Source organism: Oncorhynchus nerka, linkage group LG5 (genome assembly GCF_034236695.1).
Source record: "Oncorhynchus nerka isolate Pitt River linkage group LG5, Oner_Uvic_2.0, whole genome shotgun sequence".
NCBI classification, from domain to species: domain Eukaryota; kingdom Metazoa; phylum Chordata; class Actinopteri; order Salmoniformes; family Salmonidae; genus Oncorhynchus; species Oncorhynchus nerka.
In genome coordinates, this window is record NC_088400.1 from 40,582,524 (window position 1) to 40,605,774 (window position 23,251).

At 40.9% G+C, this 23,251-nt stretch overlaps 1 protein-coding gene and 1 long non-coding RNA gene across 2 annotated transcripts in view; both read left to right on the top strand.

Moving 5' to 3' along the window:
- LOC115129504 (complexin-1-like) overlaps positions 1 to 4,284 on the top strand; it is a 45,951-nt gene extending 41,667 nt beyond the window's left edge. The window contains exon 4 of the mRNA XM_029659916.2: positions 191 to 4,284. Coding sequence (XP_029515776.1) covers positions 191 to 388 — 198 coding nt within the window. The 3' untranslated portion in view covers positions 389 to 4,284. The remainder of the gene's footprint in view (positions 1 to 190) is intronic.
- LOC115129503 (uncharacterized) overlaps positions 1 to 23,251 on the top strand; it is a 173,039-nt gene that overhangs the window by 76,874 nt on the left and 72,914 nt on the right. The gene's annotated exons all lie outside the window — the stretch shown is intronic.

Sequence of the window (23,251 nt, forward strand, 5' to 3'; positions counted from 1 at the left end):
TGTAATTCTCTATCATAAAATCTACTATTAATGTATTAGTATGAGTAGTGTGTTGTCACGGTGAGGTGCAGAAAACTTCACTGAGACTGAAGAGGGACCCACATTTGATAGAAATGACTAAAGTGCATGTGTGAAGTGAAGTTGACATTTGTTGCCTAAAGCGGCCGCCTTTGTTTGTTTGCTGTTCCAGTACGGCATCAAGAAGAAGGAGGAGAAGGAAGCCGAGGCCCAGGCTGCTTTGGATCAGGCAGCAGAGGGAAGTCTTACCCGCCCTAAGAAGGCCGTCCCAGCCGGCTGTGGTGATGAGGAGGAGGAAGAGGAAAGTATCATGGACACGGTCATGAAATTCCTCCCTGGTCCATTTATGGATATGTTCAATAAAAAGTAACAGCGTTGGCGGTATTAGATTGTTAACCTTCCAACATACATAACCAAGGCCACCACCCCAACCAACCGTTCTTCACCCATACATTCCCGTTTCTAAGAGCCCTGGATTTGATCAGCGCACCATAATATTTGTCCTTAACTTAAATGATAAATGATCCGATCTATCCATGTGGTACATTGTCTTGTTTGGAAGGAAGACCACTGATTGGTGATACCATGACGTGATGTATGAACCTACGTAACATCTGCATAGATCCAATACCTTAACTTAAAGACAAATTTGATGCCAGGTTTTCAAGGTGTCCAGGCCTTAGAATGTGATCTGATAAACTATAATCCATCATTTTTGTTTGTAAATAATAGCCTCTGGATTAAAATAAATATATGTGAGTACCAGAAAATATATAAAGAGTATAAGCCATAATTTAAACATTTAAGACATTCTCCAAATCAGATAAACATTTGATTACATTTAGCTGTTTTATTCTTGATGATATTGATATATCCATGTAGTTTTTATTGGTTCTTCATTGATCATTTTAATACTGTTCTCTGTCCCAAAACATTCATAGGTTTTAATGTTGAAAATGATACTGGTAATTGTAACAATGTTGTAAACCATAAAGAAAATGGATCATTCATTCAACAACATATGTTTTTCAAGCATGCCATTGATAGATTTTGTGGAGTACAGTACATTTACAAATTCCATTACATTTGGTATGATTAAGTGAAATACATTCATATTTAAGGCAATAACTCTGGTTTTCAATTTTGTTTCGATGACACTACTATGTACGGTAGGCTATACATAGACATCCTAACTGTTCTTCCTTGAGATGATAGATGTCCTCGAGAAAAATGCTCAACAAATAAAACAATGATATACCTGTGCTTAATATAAACCCATTGTTGTATGTCTGGTTGCTAACTCGATCTGCTTGGCTCATAAACAGTAGGACTTGTGAGAATCAAATCCAACAAATACAATTGGACGTAGAGGGCTATATGTGAACTATTCTAATTTCTGTAAATAGATTTACTAGATGTACTTTTCAACCACAACTATGTTGTGAACACACTTTATGTGAACAGACAGTGACAATGGTGCAATATATTGTTCGAAATGAAGTTGTCCTGTGTCCGTTGGTTAACTAAAGGGAGTGCAATCCCGAATCATCAAAGACAGACAATCTTCATTGTTATGTGTTGAGCTTAATACATGTTGTGTGTTTGTGTGTATAGACACAACGTTGTCTAACTAGTAACGGAGAGGTGGAGGATTTGTTTAGTGTAGGGTGTTTTATCGCATTGATCATTTCAACCAGTGCGGGTCATTGTCTCTCAGTGGGATTTGGTTTGTGGTTCTTCCATACCGTGAATTTGTGTTCTAAACTTTACAGAGATTGCAGGACAAGGCCGTTTCTGCTAATAACTTGAGAGGCATGCGTACACCATAGGAAACAGTTGTCCTTCGACATGTTCCTCTATGTGTTGTCAATGTTTTCCCCAGAGGTCAATATGTACATTTCCCCAGACGTTTCTGTCATTCAGTTGTACCACAGAACTCTAAATGTTTGAAGTTCTTTCATCCCTTTCCTTCAATTTCTTAATTTAAAATGAATTAAGCTGTAATGTACATTCCAAATATTTCAGACATTCCATAGGGCCTGTGCAGGCTTCATAGGGTCTGGGACAACAAATATGACAATTTTGTCGTTAGTATGAAGAGAATGGCTTTGATGCTCTTCTGTAATTGTGGGGATTTATTTTCTTGTGTTGAGGTAGATACAACACATGACCAAGTAAATGTCAATAGCTAACTAGCCTGCCATGTACAGAAAAAAAGTCCAACATGTAATCAAAGAGAAATACAAAATGTGCTACAGCAGCTAGCTAACTTATAGAGTGCTGGCTAACAGATAGATTGTTAAGCCTTTATTTTGGCAGTGAACAAGCTAGCTAGCTAGCATTTGTCAATGACGCACAATCCGAGTAACCGTTTGCTTTCAGTGCCATTGTAATTTGCTTACAAACCAATGGATGTTGAGTGTACTAGGCAAGTATCAAGTAGTTTACCGATGGCATTTGTGAAACTGCCACTGTTTATATCAGCCCAGCGTTGATGCTAGTTAGATTCAAGATTAGCCTTTAGAAACCTGTGTGATTCTGGGGCCTGTAGTAGCTGTGGAATAGAGAATAAAATCTGCATGATGTAAAAACCTAGCTACATAGTATGCTCTCAAACCTTCATGCCAATTGCCTACAAAGTTTGTAGATAGACATATGAAAGACGCAACATTAAGGTCCTTTATAGAGCACATTTATTGAACTTCCTGTGATTTTTATGTACTTGTGAACTGCCTTCGGCCTCTAATTTATCAATGTGGTAAAACGTGGCTGATTAACGACCAATACTTGTTGATATTATACAATTATACCACTTCTCTTTATTTGTCATTGGCACATGCATGCATCGACAGCCGTCAAATAATCATTGACATGTTTTTCTTCTATCAAAAACCAAAGAATAGTCTTGTTAGTGATAGACTGTCTCACCAAGTTCATATTTGACATTTCGTCATGTCATGTTTTGTTAATTGAAATTCTCAGGTATTCTAGCTTTTCTTTTGTACGTTTTTACCCATTACATTTTGTAGTGTTCACGTAATGATCACAATAGATTTAGAAAATGTAGTATTTCATTATTAGCGACCAAGCACATAGCGTCTTTCATTTACGAGGATAATGGACAGATAGCATCTGGTTTGACCCTTGTCCATGAATACAAAGCTACTGGAACTGCCCATCCCGACAAGGTTTTCCAGCAATTTACAGTCTGAAATTCTGTCAAAGTTCCAGATTTCCTTCTTGGAACATGTTGTAGAACATTATTCAATTTCTGAAAGTGCTCACCTTTTAACTACAAAATGGCATCACTGCCTTATGGTCATCATCACCTAATTACTCCACATTGCGCAAAAGAAATAGCCACTTATTGACCACTGCCTGAAGAAACAAGTCACATGTCTAATAAAAATGTGTTAGCGATTCTATGGTTGCGTTTACACAGGCAGCCCAATACATTTACATTACATTTACATTTAAGTCATTTAGCAGACGCTCTTATCCAGAGCGACTTACAAATTGGTGCGTTCACCTTACAATTTTTTTTCTGCTAATTGATCTTTTGACCAATCGAATCAACTCTGAAAAAAATATGATGTGATGAGATCTGATGTGATTGGTTAAAAGACCAATTTGTGGGAAAAAATATCAGAATTGGTCTGCCTGTGTCGACGCAACCTAATATAAACCATGTCAGATTACTGTTGATCCACTCATTCTCACTTTTTAAGTTAAACCATTCTTTCATTTCAACCCTCAATTAACCATCGATATGATAAAAAACTGCCTGACAAAAATGCCACTTAAAATATTCCTTTGTTGTGACTTGAATGTAACTGTCTGATGTTTCTATCTTCGCATAGTCTTTGACTGTTTGTAACTGTGTTGAGAAGATGCTTATTCTGGTGCAGTTTTATGTCTGTATCATTCCTGTTTATGTCCACTGGTGGTTGTTCTTCGAGAAATCTGTATCTTTTGTATTTTTTGTATTGTAAAATCTTCTCACCCTTCTCTCTCTCTCTCTCTCTCTCTCTCTCTGCCTCTCGCTCTCTCTCTCTATCCATCTATTTGTTGACAATTGTATGCATGCTTATGGTGTGAGATGTAGGCAAGGTTGTTAAGATAATTGTTTGTGTCTTCCGTGTCGATAAGCTCCACCTGACAGCCTCGCTGCATGCCATTTCAGGCTGATCTTTTAGTCTCTGTAACATTCCTGCCAAAATGGAATCACCGCACACTCTGAGAATAAAGTGATTTCATATAATTGTTCATTGTCTTGTGTTTCTAATGGTTCACTGTATATCATAATTCTCATCAATAATTCAAAAGCAATGCAGTTATATTATAGGGGAATGAGACATACAATATTTTTTAGGACTGCAAGAAGACAAAAACCTCCAAAAACCTCAATATGAAATTATTCTCGTCTTATTTGAGTAAAGCAACTACATTACGTTTGCAGACAACAATGTATCACTTGTAACAGTTTTTGTCCATTGCTGATGTTCGTTTTCATCTCAACATGGCTGTTATGCATCTTCACGTTTTCCAAGAAATTTGACATCTATTCAATAAAAGCGAAAGGGCTGTGAACAGAATGTACTGTGTCGTGCAAATGGTGATTGGATCCTGTTTCCAAAAGATTTACCTGGTAATCATGTCGCAGGGAGAATGGAATAGGGAAGTCAATGCCATGCAAATGCTGCTCCTCTTATAGCAAAGTCTGTCTTATAGCAAAGGGTCTCTGATATGACAAGAAACCCTGTACAGATGTAGGACAGTCATTTGAGCCAGTTTGCTACAGCAGGAAAGTAATCTTGCAGTAACAGGAAATGTGAATTATTATGTGGATTATAATAATTAATGGTTATTTTTTTGTAGGTGTTGATACATTTTTCGTTAGGGTAAATCAAGTCAAAAACATTCAAAGTGGAAGCCTTTTAAAACTCAAATACAATACAAGTTCACATTTCCTGCTTTGCAGAGTAATCAGATTACGATTCTACATCTATACATCAAACGAATCCACTAGAAAGATGACGGAAGTATGCCCAGCAAAGGTTATATAAATAATTTATTTGGGGGATTATTTTAAATGCCGAGTATAGGACTCGATGATGGGATATTTTCTAGCGTTTTACCTCAGGAAGGAAAATGACTCTTATGCAAGCAGCGTTTGGTTCGATTCTTAATGAACCCCCTGGAGATGATGTCTGCACCCCCGTGTACATTTAATTAGCACAATAAAAATATCCCCATACAAATCTGCCAAGTTTGAACTAGAGATATCAGATTTTTCGCATTGGATGCGTCTCAATCCACCACATCCGCCAATGTCGCACTTCCGCTTCCTCTAGAGCGGTGTTTCTCAGACCATGAGACATCCCGAAAATCGCTCTTCTTACAAAATCCTCTGTAGCGTCCGAGCGGTTTGGCCTACAAATGATTAACCCCTCTTCTATGGAAAAATTATTCAGATTCAGAAAACTTTAATGTCCTCAAAGTGGCACTTCATCTTGCATGAGTCATAAAACATTTAACATCTAAAAACAATGAATAGCAATTGTTAATAGCAAAGGATATTTACAACCAAATAGGCAGGGTAAGTGCAATTTCATAGTGGAAGTGCTAAGTGCAGTTAGTCCAACATGTGTTAAGTTTCAGAATTGCATTCGGAATAAAAGAGAACTTGGCCCTGTTTTTTTTATTTTTTAACTTGAAGTAATCTGTACCTGCATTCAGAGGGAAGGAGCTGGAATTCAGGGTGGAGTGGATTGGAAGAGTCAACCACTATTACTCTCATGAACACAATGGTGTTCTCTGTTTTTCTTAGCCATCTGCCAACGTCTGTCTGTTGCGTCCGAACAGTTTGGTCTACACGCTAAAATGCCCCGTCTTTTGCTCTCGGATGCCCACAGGCCTCACAACTCATCTGAAAGCCCCCCGGTTGAAAACATGTATGGAAGTATACATGGAGACTGTTTAGTGCCAAAGTTAAAGGGGTTAAATACATGTACAAAAACAAATGTTTCCTGATATTTCTGATATCTCTCAGCTATAGGACAGGTACTTCAGAACAAACTTCCTTTAGATTTTTTGGGGGGGACTATCTGCTATACCATGTAGTGAATATATTATTCAATGCATTTGTATGGGCCATTTTTCATCAAATCATTCTTTAATATATATTTTTTATACTTCAAAGGGTCTTAAAATTCAAAATCCAATAGCAAAATGATCTTGTTATGACCTTCTTAAAACAATTCCATATAGCTTTGTAGAACCCCCCCCGGCTTAGACAGGGCTTAAACTGGAATGGGTTAATGAACATTCAAAGGTTGCAAGCGTAGCTTTCTGTTTGTACAGAGTTCTATGTCTAGAGAGCAGCAGGGTTTTTGTGTACGTACATTTACTTAGCAATTGTATTTAGTTGTTTATCATCTCACTCAAAAAGCTCTCCATTTGAGCAGGTGCCATTGTATCCATATCTTCCAATGTAATTGTCTTTTGCTTCAATGTCCAACCCTCTTATGTTTTAGAAGTAATGAATTAATGAGACCGTTTTACAGTGACATAAAAAGATGAACAGACGAACTCTGTCCTACACAACTATGACTCTACGCTGTGGAGGTTTAGCATTGCAATTATTGCATTTCAAATCTGATTCTTTCCGTGGACATTTCACAAGTTGTTTAACCTCTCAGATTTAATTGAACACATGATTTGTTTATAAGAAAGTAGCTGATGATATACCAACTACACGCCCTTCGGGTTAATGGTGGGAAAACAGAACCCACTGCAGTATCTGCGTCAGATGTTTCACGGCTGTAGGCTCTGCCAGCTATCACGAGGAGATTTCCCTCGTCTCGAAAGGTTGCTAACGTGCAACATGGCTCCTCATTTGGATCAAAACTGTAAACAACAACAGAGACGCACGGCTGGCCTTGACAAAACCATCAATAAAGTATCATTAATATTCAGTAAACTCCTCACAACAACGGTTTTGTACTGATTCGAGGACTTCCATGGAGACAATCCACACTGTTAAGTCGATAAATAAAGACTGGTTTTCCACATCATTATTCAGCAAACTGTACTGTTTAGCACACAGCAGAGTCTCTGTCCACTCCTTCGCATTATTAGCCTGAGGTCTCACTGCAGGACACGGGGAAATAAATCAATTCCATTAGCATTCATACTCAGGGGTGGCCTTTTCATACCCAGCTGCCTCCCCACTCTCCAAACACCACTCAGAGCTATGGGGGAGCCGGGCCTCTATTGGTGTCCTGCAGACATGCAAAATCAATGTCAATTAATTGTTCTCCACTGGGCACCACAGAAGCCAGCCCACAGAATGGCTGTGCGCCTAGGCTCCTAGGCTTCTGCTCTATAGAAAATTATTTCACTCTTGATCACTTAGGCTTGCCCAGGAATTCTCCCCACTCCAAAGGCATGGGTTTCTCCACAGACTCAAAAACAAGTCGATAGCAAAGGAAAGTTCCAGTAATGATCTAATTTGTGCAATAACCACATTCAGTTTAGTGTTCCATGGTCAAGGAGATTCCCTACGGTGTGCTGCAGTGGTCACCAACTGTTCTATCAATCCTAGTCGATCACCAAACGTTTTTGTTGAAAAGCCTTTCTATTTGTGTTGCGCTGTTGGCGGTAGTTCCACTTCAGAAGCCCTGCGCACCAGGTAGGCATAGTGTTCCCATGTTGAACCCTTTCCTTAGTCTGAAAAGACAAACTCCGCCTACCTGGTGGACCAGTAGATCTGTGGCTAAATCAGTCGGATAGCTCAAATCCCATAGCCTATAGCTTCCATGACCTCGGCGACAGCAAAGTTTGATACTAGCCTATGTGAGATTTCATAACTTTTAAAACCGTGACCAGGGAGAGACTGTCAAAGAATACAGCAAAGAGCTGCTTTGAGTTCATGTTTACATTTTTATTCATCACTGTCAACACTGGTTTTATTCAAAATGATTACAAAACATAAAACGCACTTCTCCCTACTTCCAATCGAGCCACTGCTGCAATGAATAAGTAGCCTAGTGTCTTGATAGGCCTGCATTTTTCATTATTATTAAATGCGTGTCATGTCTCCTTTAATTTAGAGGAATATTTCAATTTCTCTGGTCATAGTAGCAACATGAATCTGTGTATGATGCAGATATGGTGCTCGAGTTTCGCCATCATAAAACCCATAAGTCTCACTGGAGGAAAGGAAGGAGAGAGCAGGGACCGGGAGAGGCGGACCCTCTGCTGCTCTCTCCCTCTGCTGAGACTAATGCCTTGTTCAAAACAACTGGGAACTGGGAAATCTCCAACTTCAGTGCATTCAGGACAACCAGGAACTGAAAAAAAAGCTTTGAACGGCCATCCAACTCGGAATTTCAAGTCGGAGACTCTGGTATATTTCAGGAGCTCCGACTTTCCGACCTGAAGATTACTGACGTCATGATTTGACCTCATTTTTTCCCCAGAGTTCCCAGTTGTCTTGAAAGCACCATGGCCATCAGATGCAGGTAACGTCAGTCCAGTAAAATAAAAAGCGATTGATTTGCAAATGATTGCAATTTATGCTCAGCTATGCCTCACAAGTGCTACACCAACTGATCTATTTTGTTTTGAAATGCAATACGGTCTGAGAAGAACAATATTGTCAGGCCAGGCAGATCGCCAATATGCTGTGATAATGTATTAGGCCTAGTGCACAAACCTCATTCCCACAGAACTGTTTTTATTAGGGACATTTGACATTGTTTAAGACATGTTTAAATACAAATCTGAGTGGTCGATCTCGGCTTGCTTTTTGACCTCGAAAGGGATCTTGACTTAGAAAAGGTTGGTGACCACTGGTGTACTGTACAGCAGTTGGTGTATATTTTAGTTTGGTTTTGTTCATGAAGAACACATTAGATGCTCGTCTCGAGTCAGAGAGGAAAACAAAGGAATGGCAGCCGTCCTTGCAAATATCAACATCTTTGTTCTCTATTCCAAATGTGCACACCAGATAAGCTTAGTGTGCATCTGCACAGATTCTCCTCTGTTTTGCATATTGATTGCATGTAAACGGTGGATCGAGGGGAGCACGATTAATTTCAAACCCATCAGACATCCATTTAACTGTCGTCAGACGTCCAGGGGACTCCCCCCCCCCACAACTCTGAACCATGGGAGCTAGATAGGTATCAGTGTGGCCAGGGGAGGCCCAGATTGACAACTCAATTGACAGGAGATTAGAGCAGCAGCGACGGTTCAGATGAAGCTATAATGGGCCCAGTTAATGAATCAAGTATCCCAGAGACCTTCGCCGCAATAGGGACAGGTGTGGGAACCCTTCTCCATTCCCCAGTGACAGGAGTCTGTGGAATTATACAGCGTTTAGTTTCAGATTGGACCCCTGGAGGACTTTCTCTATTTCATCGTGTTAAAAGGAGCAACGAATGGCTGGGAAAGATTTTTTTTTAAAGTCACGTTTGAGAGATTTTCTGACCTCAATTAGTGAGTGTGTCCCCTCAGAGTTTTAGGCTCTGGCATAAGATGATGGCACGACTATGTCACCTCCTCTGACGTGCCTGGCCCGATTTAGATTTAGAGCCATGCATAAAAAACATCCACAATAAATAAACTATGTACGCTAGATGAAGAATACTGCATGTTTCTCCATACATACGATGGATTACCAACATATTATTTTTCTGATCTCTGCATCAATATATAGTATAATTATATCGTTCTTTCTAAATATTGTATCAGAAGACTTACTCTCTGCCACATGCACGGAATGTTACCTGTATGGCTACTTAGCTGATATAGTTGAAAGTTCAGCCTTTTTGTCAATCTACTTGTATTTTACAATGCTTCAGCTTTCTTATTTTTTTTCACAACTTCAATTTATCACTAACAATCACATGTAGATGAAATTGCTTATTTATTTTGATTTATGTTTAACCCTTCGTATTTTACCAGGTAAGTTGACTGAGAACACATTCTCATTTACAGCAACAACCTGGGGTATAGTTACAGGGAAGAGGAAGGGGGATGAAAGAGCCAAGTGGAAGCTGGGGATGATCAGGTGGGCACAATGGGAATTTAGCCAGGACACCAGGGTTAACACCCCTACTCTTATGTTAACTGCCATGGGATCTTTAGTGACCACAGAGATCCAGGACACCCATTTAAAATCTCCCATCCGAAAGACAGCACCCTACAGCACCCCAATCACTTCCCTTAGGCATTGGGATATTTTTTGGGGGGGGAGGCCAGCACCCTCCAACACCACTTCCAGCAGCATCTGGTCTCCCATCCAGGGACCAACTCTGCTTAGCTTCAGAGGCAAGCCAGCAGTGGGATGCAGTTGGTGCGCTATTGAAGTATGCCATTTGAAATGTTTTATTTTATTTAACCTTCATTTAACTTGGCAAGTCAAATATCAACAAATTCTTATTTACAATGACAGCCTACCCCGGCCAAACCCGGGTGACACTGGGACAATTGTGCGCCGCCCTATGGGACTCCCAATCACGGCCGGATGTGATACAGCCTGGATTTGAACCAGGGACTGTAGTGATGCCTCTTGCATTGAGATGCAGTGCCTTAGACAGCTGCGCCACTCGGGAGCCCTAAATGTGGATTCCTCACCGAGCTATCCAGAGTGTATTTCTGCAACAAACTTTATTACCTTTAAACACAGACCAACTAAATATTGCTGTACATTCTCCCAGAGTAAATCTCTCCTCTTTACTTCTCAGAAAGCGGTACTCGGGATTAAGCTCCACTGAGCTGCAAAATTGAACTGCCAGCCATCTATGGAGATATGATAACTGAGGGTAATGTTCTGAACCTGACATCTTAACTTCCACTAGAAAGCGGAATCGGAGTAGAGCGTTAAGTAATGGCGATAAAAGCTTGGGGCATGTAGGAAAAAAAGAAACTCAAGTGCGGTCGGCAGTTGAAGTAAGGAGCATCTTGTCCACAAAGGAAAGCCGTTGATATCTTATTATCCAACTGACTGATGAAACATCTGGGCCACTCAGTCCACGTTCTCCGCAACCCTCCATCCACCTACTCTTCCACCCACCCAGGCCTAAACCAAAGCATTTTCATCCGATCAGAATACCAATTAGGCCTACTTGTTTGTAGCCTAATTGCCTGACATTGAATGCAAGACACTCATTTGTTCCACAGCCAAGAGACTAGACTGGATTTATGAAAAGTGAACTGTGCCCCATTCAAAGTAAATGAGTAGCTATGAAATTGAAATTCAGGCTTTTGTTTCAGAAGTTTCCAATGTTAGCCCGAGTTTGTAATGTCGCATCTATCGTTTCTCGTCGCAAGACAGGACTATTGAAGAGAACATTGCCTTCAAATTGATTGACTGTTTAAAGCCTTTACAATAAGGAATGCTGATATCTTCAATCTCTTCAAATGCTGTTTGTTTTTTAAGCATATAATGAGTAGATCTTGTTTATAGTTTAGCTAATTTTGTATATATTTTTTAAGATGCATTCACTTGAACAGCTCCTTATACTTTTAATAGAATCAACACATTATTTTAAGAAATAATCTAAAGATCATAAATAGCATACATGTATTGTTATGTAGATTAGAGAGTCAAAGAGACCCAATATTACCTTGTTCAGGGTTGGGGAGTAACGGATTACATGTGACTAGTTACATGTAAGGGATTACAAAAAATGGTAACTGTAATCCGTTTGTTACCTGCAAAAATATTGTAGTCATATTACAGATACTTTTGAAAAACTAGATGTTTACTTCGAGGATTTACTTTTAAATTCAGGAAGGAGGTTTGCGGAAAAGAATATTTGACACTTCTCAGTTTTCTCAAAGACATTCAAATCAGAATTTAAAAAAGGCACACGTTTAAGATTGTCCACCTGAGCGAGTCTGAGCACAAGTCAGAGACCACTATGATGACACACCAAATGGGTTTGATGGATCGTGGGAAAAGAGCAGGAATAGACTTTTGTAGGCTACATTCAAAGATTATCCAACTTGAATATACACTTGGAGTTAAGAATGACAGCAGTGGTGTAGTCAACGGCGATACGGATATCACTTATTATTGTTATCTACGTAGCGAATTGATGTGAATCACACTGTTGCTCTCTCATTTAGCTATTTGTGGCTTATAGATTGTGGTTGTTGTGGATGGCTGTTCACAAATCTAAATATGTATTTGAACCCAATAATGATTGAATTCAAGAAGTTTAACCTGCCTATCAATCATTGTTTTCACAGCCAGTGAAAAATGTGCTCTTGCAACAGAGCCGAACCCGGCCTATGGAATAAAAGTGGGGCTTTTATTGCTCAAACTAATTCATGCTGATAAAAAAAAAAATCCATAGGCCTAATGGACACATGTTCAAACTCTGACATTTTTGATAGACTTAAAGGGGCAATCTGTAGTTGATACGTACATCCATTTTTGGATTTATAAATTATATACTGTATATAAAAATATATATATATATCCATTGATTCTGAAAGAATATAACTTATAAATGCCTCATGAGCTTAGTTCAACTGTCAGTCACACTCTATGAGAACAATAATTTGATATCATGGATGGTCAGTCCTTGCATCCATTGCTCTGTCTATTAATCTGAGAGTGGTTACATTTCTCCAGGTCCATCCCTCAGCTTTTTACCAAAACAGAGGCGGGTAACTGTTTTGTTATTGTTTCATCTGTGGATTATCAAGATATCAAAGTGTCACCAGCAAAATGTTTAACAATAGGCCTATAGAAAATGCAGTATATGGCGTTCATTTTTCACATGTAAATTGCACTTTTCAGTTGTGTTCAAAGCATGCCATTCCATGAGCGAGGCATTTCTTTTTCAACTCGAACCATTGAGCCCAATCAGTCCTCATTACAACAAAAGCATAAACAACAGAGTAAGGCTGGCTAATAAATCCTTAGTTTTGGGGTTATGCGAAGGTAGAACAATTTTGCTAATCTATACTTCCATATTTCTAAGTCCTATTCTTGAAGATTAAGGGGACATTTGTTGAAATGACTGGAATTCTGATAGACTTTGGTTTTTCATGTAAAGATATCCTTTAATCTTATTCTTTTATGTAGTAGAAAGCGGTGGGTTAAAATTAGCATACATAACCAACCCATAAAGTAAAATGTAACATCCATAAATGGCCAGCTATGTAAACTTTTACAATGATTTATTCTGCAATAGATGTGGTTCAATTGGTAACATACATTTTGTCTTCTTCTAATGCCTCTTAAGGGGAAAGTAATCTACAAATAACTGAATGTAATCAGATTGCGTTACTGAGTTTGGGTAATCCAAAAGTTACTGATTACAATTTTGGACAGGTAACTAGTAACTGTAGCGGATTACATTTAGAAAGTAACCTACTCAATCCTGACCTTGGTAATACATTGCCCGAAACACAAGCAATTTTCTCAGAAGAACACCACAACAATACAATTTCTCACCATCCAAATTGGTAGAAAAACAAGCAACAAAGCAAGAAAAAGAGCACGAGAATAGCAAATTATAAAGTGTACTCAAATAAAACAGCTGAGTTGACAAGCTTGGGGTGAAGAGGGCACGGGGGACGGGCATGCTCCACTTGTTAAAGTGACACCAAATCAGTGGAAATAAGCGGCATGAATTGAGGAGATATAATTGGGAAGGAAAAAAGAAGAAACTGAGACAAGATAGCACTTCACAGTCCCACAAACCCCTGGGATCAAAGAACACATACTAGTCCTTAGAATAATTTAACATAAACCACAGAGCGTACATAAAAAGGAGAGGGTAGCTTAATGTACCTTAGTGTATTTGTCGTTCTGAACCCGAGTCTAATTCTTATAAAACTTAATTGTCACTCATTTTGTAATTCCATTCTCAAGATGACACTCAAAATGAGGACACGTGATTCATAAAAGGTGACACAATAGCTACTGTAAATCGGACAGTGCAGCTAGTTAACCAGAATTGAAGCTTTCAGCCCGATATAAGACGGTTATATATACATAAATGTTTCACCGGAAGTTGTACCCTGAGCTGGACTCCTGATTACATACAGTGCTAGGGTTGTTTCAGTTTGTTTTAGTGCCATTTAGCCTACAGCATGCAACATGCCAATTGTGTAAATTAAGACACGATACAGAATGCAGGCTGAGTTGAACTTGGTTGCCTTCCAAAGCAGGGAATTACTGGCCTTCACCATATACAATGGTGCATGCAGTTCCCCTGTACAATGTTCCTGAATATGTGAAAGTCTGCCCAACACTCAACACGTTCCAGCTATAGTAGCAGTGTACACAAAACACACTGCGACACTACTCCCAAAGTATACCCCCTTTCACAGAGGCCAGAGGCTAATGCATTATGATAGCTCTCGTGAGCTCTACACCCACAAATAACCAACATAGGCCTATGCGAAAGGTACTGCTTCCAGTCTCGTTATTCTAGCATACTACTCTGCTGCTGTGTGACATCGGGGCTAAGTAGTTTCCATTCTGGTATTATTTCATAGTTTTACTATGGCCTCAGCAGTCTTCACCTGTCGCCTCCAGAGAAAGAGAGCATTGTGCGCCCTGGAAAAAGAAACCGATGAGATAAGCACTCTGTATTTACCACAGTGCTGCCAAACTCCAAACTACACATTTCCTGTTCTTTTTGATCGTCAGCACAAAATAATATCAAACCCCAATAATAGCTAATGGGATTCAGTCTTATTTCTTCAGGTAATGCGGTGAGCACAAAGGATGCCTCTGGGGGGGTTCATCATGCTGCTTTGATTGATTCTTGTTTCACATACATACTGTTCAATTTTATTTGCAGATTCATAGTTTGATAATTAAGTTAAACACTCAGAGGAACAAAATATAAGACTGTAATTTACTTACGTACTTGTCTCAACACAGGTACGTAATCAAGCGTGATTGGTAAACTAATCTGAAGTTATGATGCTCTCACAATCTTGGTATATTTGCACGATAGCCCATAAAAAAACATAAATATTCAACTCATCCATAATTATCTTCATTATAATCGAGTGTTAAACACTTACATGTAATTAACACTGCAGGGTGTGTGAATCCCAGTGTATCTTAAGCTACAGTATCTACAGTACTGTTCATGTCAACACTGATGAATAAATCAAGCTATTCATCCGACTGATTAAATGTGAAATACCATTTTAGAGGGGGCTCACTCAGCCCAGTGGCAACTGTAAACAAGGCTGTATAAATACATTTCAAAATGAATGCCTTGTTTGTCTATATTAAGCCCCAATTCTGTCAATGCACTGTGAGTTCACTTGGAATGTTTGCAAAGTGTTTTCAGGACAGGTGTCGATTTGCAATTACAATATTTGCAAGACCAACCGCTTGTAGGGCGTCAGTTCTAATACAGTTCATGTCCGATCCAGTGTTAAGTAACATTCTTGTGAACCAGTGGTTTTCCTGGCTTTGAATTGGCGCCTCAGAATTGGAGCTAATCCTGTTTCTGTGTGAGTCTGAGATCACCTGGTGCAGAGCAAACCTGATGCATGCATAGCAAACTAAAAATACTTTTACATTGCATTTGAATACGCTCAGTTTCCAGTGCACTTTAAAACCTTACAGTAGAGAGTGTGATCAACAGAGCCATGGAGGAGGACAGCCTGCAGTGCTTTAGTCGCCCAGGGGGACAGTGGAGTGAGCAGATCTTTAAACATTTATGTGGAAGGCACACATGCAAGCCTCCTGGTCTCTCTCTCTCTCTCTCTCCTCCTAAACAGGGCTGAAGGATGAACGAGCTGTCAGAACAAGCCACCATCACCCTCAATAAATCATACCACAATTTCCAAACCTTGGGTCTATAAGGTTCCATCTGCACAAAGGTTCTATCTGTTCACATCCCTGATCTCAGAAGTGTCTTGTGCTGTCACGTCTACTCCCGCTCCTCCCCTCCGGCTTTCGACGTCGCCAGTTTACTAATCACCGGCCCTGGCAACCATCATTATGCGCACCTGGCATCAATCATTATGCACACCTGCTCCTCATGATTAGGCTCACCTGGACTCCATTTCTTCTCTCATTACCTCCCCTATATCTGGCAGTCCCTTAGGTCTGGCACTCCCTTAGGTCTTAATGTTGTTCCATGTCTGTACACCACACTTGTGTCTTATAGTGTTCTCTGTTACCTTTTATTATTAGACTTGCTACTTACTACTCGCACTTGCTTCCCATCTCTCAGCGTCGTCATTACAGAATACTGCCTCAACAAATGGAAACAGCAGGAAATCAGGATATCTTCCAGATAGTCGACGAACAGGGATACCTACTTCGTAAGCACCACGACCAGCTGGCGCAACTGGGGACTGCTATGGAAGAGGTTCTTCAATGTCTTGAACATGCCTGAGAGGTGTTGCCTTCCACTAGCGGAGGATACTCTGCCACCAGTCGAGCCATCGCATCAGCAGTCCGCCCAGGCCAGTGATGCCCTTTTGTCCCTTCTGGATAAATATGACGGAACCCCATCTGAATGCTGTGGCTTCCTACTCCATCAGATGGGAGCCCTGACCACAGAGGTAAAAGATTGCCACTGTTATTTCTCTGCTGACTGGGTGGGTGTTGGAGTGGGCTACGGCCGTCTGGGAGAGAGGAGGAGAAGTTGGCTCTGTGGACCCTGGGCCAGACCGACGCTCCTGCGGTGGATGAGTGGTTCAGGCGCGCAGAATTGTGGCGCGATGCTCATATGAGACTCCAGCGTGCTGTCCACCGCCAGAAGCAGGCAGACCGCAATCCGCAGACTCCTGTGTTCCATCCTGGTATCGTGTCTGGCTCTCTACCAAGAATCTCCCACTCTGCCTGCTGAGCCCCCGGTTTGTGGGACCATTCAAGGTTCTCCGGAGGGTCAATGAGGTGATGTATAGATTACAGCTTCCCAGTGACTACTGCATCTCTCCTTCCTTTCATGTCTCCCTTCTCAGGCAAGTGGTTCCTGGTCCCCTGGCTGAGGCTGTCCCCCACGACACTCTTTTACCACCCCCTGGATGTCACGGGAGGTCCTGCCTATGCCGTCAGATCCCTACTGGACTCCCGACATTGTGGGGGTTAGCTCCAGTACCTGGTGGACTAGGAGAGGTGCGGTCCAGAAGAGCGGACCATACCCCTCCCAGTCCACCGGAACCCAACATCCGTGACTTCCATCTTTTCTCCCTGGACCGGCCCACTCCTTGTGTTTGTCTTTGGGGAATCTTGTCTCCATTTTCTTAACTTCTTATGGCTGGGGGCAGTATTGAGTAGCTTGGATGAATAAGCTGCCCAGAGTAAATGGCCTGCTACTCGGTCCCATTTGGTAATATATGCATATTAGTATATTTGGATAGAAAACACTCTGAAGTTTCTAAAACTGTTTGAATGATGTCTGAGTATAACAGAACTCATATGGCAAGCAAAAACCTGAGCAGAAATCCAACCAGGAAGTGGGATATCTGAGGTTGGTTGTTTTTCAACTCCCTATTGAAGAAAGTGGGATAATGGTCATGTTGCACTTAAGGCTTCCACTAGATGTCAACAGTTTTTAGAAACTTGTTTGAGGCTTCTACTGTAAAGGAGGGGCTCATCTTTGTGTCAGTGGTCTGACAGAGTGCCACAAGCACGTGACGCTCGTCACGTGAGAGGTAGCTCGCGTTCCGTTGCTTTTCTACAGCCAAAGGAATTCTCCGGTAGGAACATTGTTGAAGATTTATGTTAACATCCTAAAGATTGATCCTATACATTGTTTGACATGTTTCTACGGACTGTAACGTGAACGTGCTTTGTGAGGTTGGATTTGTTTACAAAACGCGCTAACAAAAGTAGCTATTTGTACAAAAGTGATGGACATTATCAAACAAAACAAACATTTATTGTGGAACTGGGATTCCTGGGAGTAAATTCTGATTAAGATCATCAAAGGTAAGTGAATATTTATAGTGGGTTAAAAAAGCATTTGGTCAGCCACCAATTGTGCAACTTCCCACACTTAAAAAGATGAGAGGCTTGTAATTTTCATCATAGGTACACTTCAACTATGACAGACAAAATGAGAGAAAAAAATCCAGAAAATCACGTAGGATTGTTAATGAATTTATTTGCAAATTATGGTGGAAAATAAGTATTTGGCCAATAACAAAAGTTTATCTCAATACTTTGTTTTATACCCTTTGTTGGCAATGACGGAGGTCAAACATTTTCTGTAAGTCTTCACAAGGTTTTCACACTGTTGCTGGTATTTTGGCCCATTTCTCCATGCAGATCTCCTCTAGAGCAGTGATGTTTTGGGGCTGTTGCTGGGCAACATAGACTTTCAACTCCCTCCAAAGATTTTCTATGGGGTTGAGATCTGGAGACTGGCTAGGCCACTCCAGGACCTTGAAATGCTTCTTACGAAGCCAGTCCTTCGTTGCCCGGGCGGTGTGTTTGGGATCATTGTCATGCTGAAAGACCCAGCCATGTTTCATCTTCAATGCCCTTGCTGATGGAAGGACGTTTTCTCTCAAAATCTCACGATACATGGCCCCATTCATTCGTTCCTTTACACGGATCAGTCAACCTGGTCCCTTTGCAGAAAAACAGCCCCAAAGCATGATGTTTCCACCCCCATGCTTCACAGTAGGTATGGTGTTCTTTGGAGGACAAAGAATGCTGAGATGCAGCCAAACACGACGAGTTGAGTTTTTACCAAAAAGTTATATTTTGGTTTCATCCGACCATATGACATTCTCCCAATCTTCTTCTGGATTATCCAAATGCTCTCTAGCAAACTTCAGACGGGCCTGGACATGTACTGGCTTAAGCAGGGGGACACGTCTGGCACTGCAGGATTTGAGTCCCTGGCTGCGTAGTGTGTTACTGATGGTAGGCTTTGTTACTTTGGTCCCAGCTCTCTGCAGGTCATTCACTAGGTCCCTCCGTGTGGTTCTGGGATTTTTGCTCAACGTTTTTGTGATCATTTTGACCCCACGGGGTGAGATCTTGCGTGGAGCCCCAGATCGAGGGAGATTATCAGTGGTCTTGTATGTCTTTCATGTCCTAATAATTGCTTCCACAGTTGATTTCTTCAAACCAAGCTGCTTACCTATTGCAGATTCAGTCTTCCCAGCCTGGTGCATGTCTACAATTTTGTTTCTGGTGTCCTTTGACAGCTCTTTGGTCTTGGCCATAGTGGAGTTTGGAATGTGACTGTTTGAGGTTGTGGACAGGTGTCTTTTATACTGATAACAAGTTCAAACAGGTGCCATTAATACAGGTAATGAGTGGAGGACAGAGGAGCCTCTTAAAGAAGAAGTTACAGGTCGGTGAGAGCCAGAAATCTTGCTTGTTTGTAGGTGACCAAATACTTATTTTCCACCATAATTTGCAAATAAATTCATTAAAAATCGTAAAATGTGATTTTCTGGATTTTTCTCATTTTGTCTGTCATAGTTGAAGTGTACCTATGATGAAAATGACAGGCCTCTCTCATATTTTTAAGTGGGAGAACTTGCACAATTGGTGGCTGACTAAATACTTTTTTGCCCCACTGTATGTTATTTCTGACTTCTGTTGACTGCACAGTATGACGGATATTTCTTTGGCTGGTTTGGTCTCTGAGAACCGTACTCTGATTATTGCATGGTTTGCTTTTTTCCTTAAAGCTTTTTGAAATCTGACATTAAGGAGAAGTGTATCTAAAGTTCCATGCATAACGCTTGTATTTTCATCAACATTTATTATGAGAATTTCTGTAAATTGATGTGGCTCTCTGCAAAATCACCTGATGTTTTTGGAACTACTGAAAACGCGCCAATGTATACTGTTTTTTTTATATAAATATGAACTTCCAACTAAACATACATGTATTGTGTAACATGAAGCCCTATGAGTGTCATCTGATGAAGATCATCAAAGGTTAGAATTAATCACCATCTCTTGTTCTGATTTTTGTGGCTCCTCTCTTTGGCTGGAAAAATGGCTGTGTTTCTGTGACTTGGCTCTGACCTAACATAATCGTTTGGTGCTTTCGCTGTAAAGCCTATTTGAAATCTGACACTGTGGTGGGATTAACATGTAGTGCATCTTTAAAATGGTGTGAAATACTTCTATGTTTGAGGAATTTTAATTATGGGATTTCAGTTTTGAATTTGGCCCCCTGCACTTTCACTGGCTGTCATATCGATCCCGTTAGCGGGATCTCAGCCCTAAGAAGTTTTAATCACAATGACTTTTTTTCAATAAAGCATTATCAAGTTTGACATTTGTCATGTGAAGATCTGTTTTTAAATGACCTTTACTTTTTCTTCCTTCCCAACAAGTATTCGACATCTCATTACAAATGCAGATGAAGAAGGGGTATCAGGAGGTGCATTGGGGACAGATGCAAAGAAATACTACTTCAACTTGTGCGCACACCTTGGAGAATTGTCTAGATTCAAATAATTTAAAACATGATTAAATAAGCCTAAAGTCAAAAAAACTGAGTAACATAATGGGTTTTTGTCATTTCCGCCACAGTTAAGTTTGTGACGGAAAGGACGGTTCTACAGTTTTTGGTGAAAAATTACAGGTTGTTTAGCATGCGTTGGCTAGAATTACAACTAGCATATAGTTTACACTAAATACATATTTTCCAAATTCTACCACAATTGAAAGATTATAGCCTGTTTGGAAATGTCTGACGATACAAATATTCTCTACACAAGCAATATTTTTCTTTAACTTCTGGACATTATATGGAACAGCTGTCCACTGCAGCCATATTGGTGAACTTTATTCATGAGGAATTTGTCCTCAGTGGTGGAAATGACACCACTGCCGAAGGACAGGTATATTTTGTGGAAAGAATAATATAAAGGGTATTTTATTTAATTGACTTTCTCTAGTAGATAACATATGTGCAATTATCCATGTTTTCTCATAGAAAAACAGTACAACCTCAAGTCTGTGTCAGGGACAAAGGCAAAACAGTGAAATTGAAATGCATCTGAAAAGTAGCTCAAATATTTGATAGAGGTGTTAAAAAGTCTGGGGTGATTGTAGTGTAAATGTAATAAAATCCCAAAAATGTACCTCGAAGACATCGAAGTACCCATAGTTGCAGAATCACCTCCAAAATGATGCTGATTCATGATTTCGACTGGCTGAGAAAAGCTGCCTGTCTCGTCCCAACTCCCGACACGTTCATTACTATAGGACAGCTGGAGATCGAATTTGAATATTGAAACAATGTTGCAAATGTCAGAGAGACAGACAAAGGTTTATACAAATCTCTGCTGTTGAGAAATAAATATGAGTCTAAAAGAAATGTGAGAATGTCTAGATGCTTTTTATAGTGGAGATCAAGTATATATATTTCCTGGCTGTGCTGATGAGATAGTGGATTGCGCAGTCAGATGGAACAGAGTAAATGGACATTTTAACGTCATAGATTTAGCAGTAACTTGTGGAATGGACATTGTCTGGAATGCGGTTTTAACCAATCATCATTCAGGATTAGACCCACCCGTTGTATAAATCCCAATAATCTTAACACACAAATATTACACTGTAATAGGCACAGAAGAACTTATGAACTTATGAAGGTGTAATGCAAAATGTTTAGTAACTTCCTCTCAGGCCTTCACAGTGGTATGCTCACATCCATTATTTTTTAAATCAAATCAAATCAAATTTATTTATATAGCCCTTCGTACATCAGCTGATATCTCGAAGTGCTGTACAGAAACCCAGTCTAAAACCCCAAACAGCAAGCAATGCAGGTGTAGAATCACGGTGGCTAGGAAAAACTCCCTAGAAAGGCCAAAACCTAGGAAGAAACCTAGAGAGGAACCAGGCTATGTGGGGTGGCCAGTCCTCTTCTGGCTGTGCCGGGTGGAGATTATAACAGAACATGGCCAAGATGTTCAAATATTCATAAATGACCAGCATGGTCGTATAATAATAAGGCAGAACAGTTGAAACTGGAGTAGCAGCACGGTCAGGTGGACTGGGGACAGCAAGGAGTCATCATGTCAGGTAGTCCTGGGGCATGGTCCTAGGGCTCAGGTCCTCCGAGAGAGAGAAAGAACGAGAGAATTAGAGAGAGCATATGTGGGGTGGCCAGTCCTCTTCTGGCTGTGCTGGGTGGAGATTATAACAGAACATGGCCAAGATGTTAAAATGTTCATAAATTACCAGCATGGTCGAATAATAATAAGGCAGAACAGGTAGATCAGGTAGTCCTGGGGCATGGTCCTAGGGCTCAGGTCAGTTGAAACTGGAGCAGCAGCACGGCCAGGTGGACTGGGGACAGCAAGGAGTCATCATGTCAGGTAGTCCTGGGGCATGGTCCTAGGGCTCAGGTCCTCCGAGAGAGAGAAAGAAAGAGAGAAGGAGAGAATTAGAGAACGCACACTTAGATTCACACAGGACACCGAATAGGACAGGAGAAGTACTCCAGATATAACAAACTGACCCTAGCCCCCCGACACATAAACTACTGCAGCATAAATACTGGAGGCTGAGACAGGAGGGGTCAGGAGACACTGTGGCCCCATCCGAGGACACACCCGGACAGGGCCAAACAGGAAGGATATAACCCCACCCACTTTGCCAAAGCACAGCCCCACACCACTAGAGGGACATCTTCAACCACCAACTTACCATCTTGAGACAAGGCTGAGTATAGCCCACAAAGATCTCCGCCATGGCACAACCCAAGGGGGGGGCGCCAACCCAGACAGGATGACCACATCAGTGAATCAACCCACTCAGGTGACGCACCCCTTCCAGGGATGGCATGAGAGAGCCCCAGTAAGCCAGTGACTCAGCCCCTGTAATAGGGTTAGAGGCAGAGAATCCCAGTGGAAAGAGGGGAACCGGCCAGGCAGAGACAGCAAGGGCGGTTCGTTGCTCCAGAGCCTTTCCGTTCACCTTCCCACTCCTGGGCCAGACTACACTCAATCATATGACCCACTGAAGAGATGAGTCTTCAGTAAAGACTTAAAGGTTGAGACCGAGTTTGCGTCTCTGACATGGGTAGGCAGACCGTTCCATAAAAATGGAGCTCTATAGGAGAAAGCCCTGCCTCCAGATGTTTGCTTAGAAATTCTAGGGACAATTAGGAGGCCTGCGTCTTGTGACCGTAGCGTACGTGTAGGTATGTACGGCAGGACCAAATCAGAGAGATAGGTAGGAGCAAGCCCATGTAATGCTTTGTAGGTTAGCAGTAAAACCTTGAAATCAGCCCTT